This window comes from Meles meles, chromosome 8 (genome assembly GCF_922984935.1).
Source record: "Meles meles chromosome 8, mMelMel3.1 paternal haplotype, whole genome shotgun sequence".
NCBI classification, from domain to species: domain Eukaryota; kingdom Metazoa; phylum Chordata; class Mammalia; order Carnivora; family Mustelidae; genus Meles; species Meles meles.
In genome coordinates this window covers 65315961-65325453 of record NC_060073.1, presented here as the reverse complement: position 1 = coordinate 65325453, position 9493 = coordinate 65315961, and the positions used below count along the sequence as shown (strand labels likewise).

At 46.7% G+C, this 9493-nt stretch overlaps 1 protein-coding gene across 1 annotated transcript in view; it reads left to right on the top strand.

The window, feature by feature from the left end:
- The first annotated feature begins 3200 nt into the window (after positions 1-3200).
- GAB2 (GRB2 associated binding protein 2) overlaps positions 3201-9493 on the top strand; it is a 191843-nt gene continuing 185550 nt past the window's right edge. The window contains exon 1 of the mRNA XM_046016903.1: positions 3201-3442. Within this exon, the coding sequence (XP_045872859.1) occupies positions 3368-3442 (75 nt within the window). The 5' untranslated portion in view covers positions 3201-3367. The remainder of the gene's footprint in view (positions 3443-9493) is intronic.

Below are 9493 nucleotides of genomic sequence, written 5' to 3'. Positions count from 1 at the left end.
GGTGGTATTAATCATGCAAGCCTGGTGTGCAGTTGAGGACAGCTCTCCTTCCAGCCCTTCCAACCCATTCCTGGGACCGTTCCATCAGCATCAGCCATGCACCTGCCGCTGGCCACAAACCCTCGACTCCCAGACAGGCACGGATGCAGGCTGTTGCTGACGACACTCAAAGCCAGAGTGCACCCTTTAGAACCCGGGGGGGGGTGGGGAGGGAGAGCAAAACCTTGTGCCTGTGTTTTCTTCCCAGGTGTGCCATTCTCTCAACTCTGGAATGCTTCCTCCACAGGAGCTCTTGCCATAAGATGGTCATTTCCTGAGGATTTAATGAGAATATAGAATTAATGACCCAAAGCCCTTTTTGCAGCCGGTCATTAATTCCCCTCAGGAAATACCCATGGTCTTTAATCAAAATTGCCTAAATTATAGACTGTTGATGCATGTCCTCACAGGTTTGGGGGCTGGGGATGGGGAGCTGTCATCCCTACTGGTTCCAATAGATGGCGCCTATCTTCATGCAAATAAATCACTCCTAATTCATTTTCCATTTCCCACCAGCGAAAACCAGAGGGCATTTAAAAAAAAAAAAAAAAAAAAAAAAAAAAAGGCAGGGAGTGGAGAGGACTTAGTAAAGGCCCAGGCAGGAACGTTCTGTCCGAGGGCTGTTCCCAGGCTTGGCACACACCTCAGGCTCAAACTGAGCCACACCAGGGTGCAGCCAGGGACCGCAGCAGCAGTCCTGCCTCCTATGTGTGCAGCCTGAGCAGGGTGCCGGCAGTTAAGTAATGAGAAAGGCGGGGTTGGGGGTAAGAGAACACCAAGAAGAGCCCTTTTTTTTTTTTAACTTTTAGGAAAGGAATGGTATGTTCATAGAAGGCTCCCTGAAGCTGATACAAGTTTCCCCCACTATCCAAAAGCTTGCTTTATACCCCTTCACTTTTACTAAAGTCCTGCATTTCTACTTGGTTTTGCCCACCAAAAGAAATTCGAGGAGGATTTTCACTTTTAGTAGATTCTAACTGCTTTTTCATTTTACCCCATGTCAGCTTACCAGGAAGTTTCATGGGAACGTACCACTTTAGGATTGCGGGAAGATCTGTACTCTGTAACTTGTTTTTCAAGGCCCCTCCTGTCACTGGCCCAAAACATCAAACTTTTCTATTTCCACATGGAATTATAAATAACGGGGAGCAGAGGGTCTCTTACAAAACAACGTAAGACCCTCAAGGGCTTCTGGCAGAAAGGAGCGCAACTACCAACTAACCATTTCTGAACCAGTTCCCAGTCTGTCTTGAATCATACAACTATCAAAGAGTATATATTAGAAGACTACTCTTCTAGGGAAAGGCAAGGCATCTGTATGCGGGACTTGCATCACACACCTCAGCGGCAAACAAGCCATGCAGATCTCTCAGACTGCAATCACTGAGACTTGGCACCATGACTCAGATGTGAATGAAGTCAGAAAGATTGCTTTATTTTGCTTGGGAGCCACCGCCTCCTGATTGATTTGGCAGACTTGACTATTTTGATATTTGTCTCACAGGGTTTCAAGATACTTAAAGCAAGAGGTTAAAACGGCTGTAATTCTAGTGGTGGCCATTCAGCGTGGCTTGAAGATCTCTCAGCTGGAAGGCTAAGGGAGCTCTGGTCCCAGCCATAGCTTCATACATTCTTCTGGCTTTACGTTCAATCCAGCAGCACACTGGAGAGTGAAGAAAGTCAATGAAATGATGAGTGCAGGAGAGCTGATCTCTACCTCTCAGGATGCTCAGAAAAGCTAAGCAGAGAGTAAAGGATTGGCTTTTACAACCTGACTGAAGAGTGTCTACTCTCTCCAACCCAGGCAAGATCTGTAAAATCAGAACAATGTCCGACCACTTCAAACAACTAGCTTTGCTGCACAGAGACAGGAAAATGAACAAAAATAACCTTGGTCTTAAGTTGTATGGGAAGTGTGAGATGGTATTTCTCCCACTCATCTGCCCCACAGCACAGCGCCCTATGATAAAATGGGTTACTCTCCACTTCCCAGAGAAGTTGGGGGAGGACCTACCTTTTAATGTTGCTCCTGAAGGTACTTTGTGAGTTGAAAGGAGCGCCGACAAAAGGTGGGGTTTACTCCTCCACCCTCCCTCTTAAGTACTGTTATCAAGTGTGTGCTTACGCATACTTTATTTCGGTTATACCTCACCACAACGCAGTGACAGAGTATCATCAGATTCCAATTTTCATATGGGCCCCCAGAGAGGTTTTATAACCTGTGTCAGTGAGTTGGAACTCTAGGGAATTTTGACCCCAATTTCTTGTTCTACACCACCTTGCTTTCTAATTCACTATGAAATACATTGACTCATTTTTGCTTCGATTCTGCAAATCACACGAATGTTCTCCTGAATTGTTTTTCCCAGAGGCAATGCGGGAGCCAGCTGGACTTTATTTCCTGGTAATAAGAGGCCCCCAAGTTGATGTGTAGACACTAAAGCAATTACCCCACTTTAAATAGCAGATGAGCAAGACCACCCTCGCCCCACCCCCAGCCCCAGTATTAGAAACTCGCCCCTCCGTTTCACAGGCTTTGGGACTTCAGGCTATCTGCAAAATGGGAATAACACGGCTCACCCAATTTGTAGATTGGTGAAGACAGTCATGTAAACAGGGAATTGTAAAAGCGCCCAGCACGTCACAGTCTGTTTTCTTCTTTGCTTCTCCCGCTAAGGGGGTGCGAGAGTTAATGAAACTCTTGCTGGGAAGCGGATCACTAATTCCTGCCAGAACCTGACCCACTGAAACCCGAAACTCGGAATGGATAGCAAACGCAAGCAGCCCTTGGGTCCCTGACGACCCTCTGTGAAAAATCGATTCGTGATCGAGGGCGCGCAGCCCCTTCCCTTTACCCCACCCCAACTCGCACCAGGGGCGCGGCCGCCTCCAGTGCTTGCAGCTGATGCTCGGGGCGGAGGGGAACAAGACCCGGGGGCGCGACGAGCGGCAAGGTTCGCTGTCCGAGCAAAGCTCGGGCCTCCGGGATCCCAAGAAGCGAGGCGGTGTTTGCGTCTTTGAAGGCGGCCCGCCGGGGGGCGCGGCGGGCTGTGGGCGTGGCGAACGCGCAACCGCCCTTTTTCCTGCTGTGGCGCCCCCGCCGCGGCCCGGCTGGGAGTGCGCGCGGGCCCGGGAGCGCGCAGGGAGAGCGGGAGCGCGCCAGGCAGCCGGGCCCGCGCCGCGCCGCCTCGTCCTCGCCCCGCGGCCGCCAGCCGCCCCGGCCCCTCCCCTCCCCCGCGAGCTGCGCACCGCCGGCCGGCTGACCCAGCGGCTCGCGCCCGCGCCCTTGTCCGGCCGACCCCGCGGCGGGCTCCCGGCGGCTGGCAGCATGAGCGGCGGCGGCGACGTGGTGTGCACCGGCTGGCTGAGGAAATCGCCCCCCGAGAAGAAGTTGAGGCGCTATGTGAGTGCGGCCGGCGAGCGGGTGCGGCCGCGGAGGGCGCGGGTGGGGGGCTCCCAGCGGCCTGCCCAGGGGCTGGGGGCTCCGGGAGGGGCGGCGCCCGACCGGGAGGGCGGACCCTGGGGTCCCGGGGGGCGATGAGCGGCCGGCGCGCCCCGCCGCTCGGGGCTATGTGGGGCACCTGCACACCTGTCACAGGTGCGCCGCGGAGGGGCGGAGCGGGCGGGCGGGCGGACAGGTTGAGGCTGCGGCTGCTTCTCCGCGGGGCGGGCGCGGCGGCGTTGTCCCCCCAGCCGGCCTCCGGGTAAACTAAAGACAGTATTGAAGTTTGTATTGATTGTTTTTGGAGACCGAGAGAGTTGATTCCCGGGGCTGGGGGACCATAGTAACCCCGGGCGGCTTCAGCCGCCGCCGGGGCTGGGGGACTGGGCAGGAAAGGGGGGCGCAGTCTGCGGGGCGGCGCAGCCGGGTCCCCACAAAGGGCGAGGCGCCTCACACCCTTTCCCCCTTCCCCTTCTCTGCCCGCCCCTCCCGGGTGACCGCCTGCTTCCTTCCAGTCCACAGCCTCTGCATCACGGGCAGCGTCAGCGGCATGTGCAGCCCTTGTATTAAGTGACTCATTTGTTTGTCCCCCTTTCTCCCTTTATTCTGTATGTCTCTCACATACATCCCCCCCTCCCCACCCCACGATGGTGACACTGCAGTTTGGTCTGGTATAAGTGGTCGGGTTTTGTGCGGTCCTTGGTGCCTGGGGTCGAGAGAAATCCAGGTTCTCAGTTGCCAGGTGGTGCTAACCGATGGTGTTTACCGAAATTGCTGGGACAGCCTCTCCCTTCTGGGTGAAAAACTGACAACATCGAGGGGAAGGTGGTATACAGTCTGGTGGGGAGGTCTGGCTAACACCTCCCCGCGCCCCATGCCTTGCCTGATGGGGTCAAAGTACAAGATGGTGCTAATTACAATCAGCCTAGGGCTCTTTGCGGGCGTTTGGAAATGGAAGGTCGGTAAAAGGTGTCAAGGTCTCTCATCTGTTCCCTCTTCACTTCCCTATGAAATGTCCTTGTTAAACTGACTCTTGGTGCTGCTGGACTCTCTGGGATCATTCCCACAGCATGAAAGTGAGCTGTTGCCTTCCAGCTGCAGTGCATCAAGGGAGCTCTGAATAGACCCTGCCCTCTGTCAGCTGCACCAGTGGCTGTCCATGGGGGGAGAGGCAGAAGCTTACCAGAGTTTCCTGTCTTGGCTCCCCAGATCAGAACTGAGGGACTTCTGGCCTCTGGATTGAGGAAGTGACATTCTGTTTTTCAAAGGAAGTGTTGTTGGGGACTGCAAGTGTGTGTGTGTGTGTGTGTGTGTGTGTGTGTGTGTAAATGAAAGAGGCTCTTAATTAAATCACTTGCTGAGAAGATTCCGTATTTAACAATGACTTTTGAAAGTGAACATAGATTTAAAATACAGTAGGGATGAGGCAATGAAGTGTTCATCTCAGTTCTACAGCTCATTTTTCAGGGATGTCCAGGTAGCTAAGACAATTACTAAGAAAGAAACTTTTCTCCTTTTCAGAGTTGTATCAGCTCCTTAGGAAAGGTGAATTTTTATGTTAGGTTAAGGATGCGAAATTTACTATTTATATCTTTATAAATGTACAAACAAAACAAAAGAAAAAAATCTTTGGCCCTGAAGAGTTTTTGAAACTATTAGTAAAAGTGTGATAACATTACCAGCTAGTGGAATAGGAGTATCCAGTGAAAATTTTCAAGTTAGAACGCTACCCTAAAGAACCTTGAAACTTTGTTTTTGATACAGTTTGCAAACAATTTGACACCGTATCTGTATTTGACTGATGACTACTTCAGGTCTATCACTCAGACTCTTTATGGCCCATTTCTCTGGTATTTTTGTTCTCAAGCAACTGTAGCTCAAAAAAAGAAAGAAAGAAAAGAAAAGAAAAGAAAGCAAGGAAAAAAAACAAGCTTGGAGTCTTCGGAATCAAGCACCTTTTTCAGCCATCTGATGTACTGAACACCTTACCGTCGTATGATGATCTCAGCCTCTTTCCCATCGTCTTTGCAGCTCCAGCCCATAGACCTCTGATCAAGCTAGTAACGGCTTTTCTTAGGTTTGTTCTTTTCTTAGGTGTTCCGTTGGTATGATTGGAAGTCTCCCCTACTGTAGGAGTTCAGTTCCCTTAGTTAAAACTGAGCTGATCTGTCTGACCCCAAACTCGTGGTGTTAGAGTCTGTCTTTACATCTTTTTTTTGCGCGTTGAGAATTTTTGCACCTTGTTCTAAGTTAGAATTTTGCCAGTTCCCTCTGTTCATTAGTAGCAATCTAGGAGACAAGTAATTCCCAGCTCTGCTACTAAACACACACCCCAAAATAGCTTCTTACTCTGTTATATATCATAGGCGTGTGCTATTATGGATTCATGTCTTCATTGTAAGACTATACCAAGCATCTGAGATAAAGAGAAAAGTTAAGGAAATAGATTGCAACTTACAATTAATTTTAAAAACTTCTTTCTAGTTTGAGGAGGGGGTAGGTTTAGGGGGAAAAACAACTTAATAGAAGCTATGGCAAATGTTACCCGGGATTAGGTTTAGGGATTTTTTTTTAATCACTCTTTTCTAATTTATTAATCATTGAAATATATAGAGATCTTTTCAATATTGCTGTGCACATTGGGGGAATTACAAAAAGTGGCCTCTGGAAAATGATGTATTGATGATGAAAATGATGAAAATGAGTATTGCCTCTGGGCCATCATATTTTTGCAGTGGAAGGCTAGCAGAACAAACAGCCCTCCCATCGTGCTGTAGTATGCCTGTATATGAGTGTGTGTGTGCATGTACACACACACACATACATACATGCACACACACGTATATAAGGCTGAAGCCAGATTGTTTCAAGGAAAAACATTTTATGACCCACACTGCTCTAATTTTCTATTAATTTCACTGGGTTAGTAGATTTAAGGGAAAAAAAATTGGTAGTAACACTGCCCTCTAGTGGTTAATTTGGAGAAAATTGTGTATTGGTTCTAATGAACAACTGAGGCAAGGAAACGGTTTATTTTTATTTTATTAAGTAAACTTAATTATTAAGTATCTGTGTCTCAGACACTGGATTATATTCTGGGAATAAACATTAAGCCATCTCATTAATCTTAGCAGATGACCTTGCTTTTTCCACAAAGAACATTGGAGCTATCAGAGAGTAGCTATGTGCATATACTACAACCATATTTCCAAATTTACCTATATCTGCATGGTTCCTTTACCTTTCCCTCTTTAGAGTAGGTGAGGGGGACAAAGAAGGGGGGACAGTTGAGATAATAGAGATAATGACCTGAGCTCATGCCCAGGTACCCTGATGAGATGCCCTTCTCCCTTCGCAGTTCTGCTACCTATGCTTTGGATCATATCTCATCCTGTCTATTCAGATCATTATTACCCTTTCTATCATGAATCTTCTGTGTCTTTCCCTTTAGCTCTCTTTCCATTAACATGTAAACATACTTCCCTTTGACAAAATTCTCCCTCAGTATCCCATCCCATCCCCTCCTTCTCACTACCCTTTTCTTTCTTTCTTTTTTTTTTTTTTTTTTTTTTTTGCTTTCTCCTTTTCTTATTCATGGTTGTTGATACTATTACCGTTTCTCCTGCCTTCTTGTCACTTGACTCCAGTCTGAAACCTACTTTGTCATTTCACTAAAGCTGTTCTCTGAAAGGCACCAGTGACACCCAGGTCATTAAAGTCACAGGTCTGTTTTCTCACTGCTTTTAATTTCTTCACTGCTTAGTTAATATAATAAATGCCTGACTTTTCTCCTTTTTTTGGCCATTCTAAGTTTCTTTTGCTAAAATGACCCTCTTTACCCAGTCTTTTTTTTTTTTTTTTTTTTTTTTTTAATTTATTCGACAGAGAGAAATCCAACTAGGCAGAGAGGCAGGCAGAGAGAGAGGAGGAAGCAGGCTCCCTGCGGAGCAAAGAGCCCGATGTGGCTTACCCAGTCTTTAAAGTTGGAAGCTCATTTATAGTCACAGGGGCTGTGGTGTGGGCTTTTTTCTCCTCCTCCGACATCTCGTCCGTTTTCCTGGCTTCAGTTATCTTTGCATGCTGGTCATTAAATTTCTATCCCTGAGTTGTGTTCTGAGCTAGAGACTTGCATGTACCGTTGTTAACTGAACATATCCACTTGAATGTCTCCCAGTCATCACACATTCAAAACACCCACAACTCTCACGTATTCCTCTGTTCAGTAAATGGGGCCACTGACTACCCACTTGCTCAAGTGTGCAACTTGGAAATCAGCCTTGACTCCTTGCCATGCTCTACCTCACATCTCATCTTTTACCAAACCCGCTAGTGCTATCTTAATATCTTTTTGCCCACACTTCTCCATCCCCACTGCCATGACCCTTAAGATTGTCCTTTTAATAGTCATCTGTTGAGCACTTACTCTGTGCCGGGCGCTGTGCTTAGACCATTGATCTCTTAATTTAGTCTTTTCGACCTAGGTGAAAAGCTGTGACTTGTCCAGTGTCACCTGACTTTGTCGCAAAGCCTAAGCTTTTTTTTAAAAAAAAATTGTTCATATTAAACTTCTACTCTGAGGTAATCATAGATGCACAGCTGTTTGTAAAAATCGTGAAGAGAGATATGTACACTTTTTTTTTTTTTTTAAGATTTTATTTTGACAGAGAGAGATCACAAATAGGCAGAGAGGCAGGCAGAGAGAGAGGGGGAAGCATGCTCCCTGCTAAGCAGAGAGCCCCATGCGGGGCTCGATCCCAGGACCCCGGGATCATGACCTGAGTCGAAGGCAGAGGCTTTAACTCACTGAGCCACCCAGGTGCCCCAAGAGATATGTACACTCTTGACCCAGTTTCTCCTAACAGTAACTCTCTTCAGAACTGGAGTGCAGCCTCACCATCAGGACATCGATAATGGTGGAGTCAAGATACAGGACATTTCCATTACCACATGATCCTTCATGTTGCCCTTTTACACCCACTACTCTTCCATTCTCACCCTGTCCTTAACCCACAACGACCACCAATCTCTCCTCCATTTTTATATTTTGTTATCTCAAGAGTGTTATATAAGTGGGTTCATCCAATTTCTAACCTTTTGGGATTGGCTTTTTTCATTCAGCATAATTCTCTGGAGATTCATCCAAATTGTTGTATGTATCTAGTACATTTTTTTTTTATTGCTGAGTAGTATTCCATGGTAGGTATGTACCATACTTCATTTGTTAAACTGTTCACTTATTGGCTTCATTTTTTTTATTTTTATTTTTTAAAATTTATTTATTCGAGAAAGAGAGGAAGGGAGAGGGAGACAAGCAGACTCCCCATGAGCAGAGAGCCTGACGCTGGGCTTGATCCCAGGACGCCGAGATCATGACCTGAGCTGAAATCAAGAGCCTTATGCTTAACGGACTGAACCACCTAGGCGCCCCTTGCTTATTGGTTTTAATTTCCATTTCCCTATGGTTAATGATGTTGAACATCATTTCAGATGATTATTTGCCATCTGTTTGTCTTCTTTGGTCAAATGTTTCTGTAAGTCTTTTGTCCATTTTCTTTATGAATTTTTTTAAGTTTTTATTTAAGTAACCTCTCTACACTCCGCGTGGGGCTTGAACTCATGACCCTGAGATCAAGAGTCGCATCCTCTTCTGACTGAGCCAGGCAGGCACCCCTGGGTTGTTTGTTTTTGAGTTTTAAGAGTTCTTTATATGCTCAAGTTACTAGTCCTTGTCAAATAATGTGGCTTGCAGATATTTTTTCCCATCTCTATCTTCTTCTCATCCATTTATCAGGGTCTTTAACAGACCAAAAGTTTTTATTTTGGATGAGGTCCAGTTTATCAGTTTTTCCTTTTATGAGCCGTACATTTTTTGGTCAAGTCTAAGAACTCTTTGCTAAGCTATAGGTTGCAGAGCTTTTCTCCCTCTTTTCCCTAAACATTTTTTAGTTTTAAGTCCATGATCTGTTTTGAGTTCATTTGTGTGTAAGTTGTGAAACTTAGGTTGAGATTTTG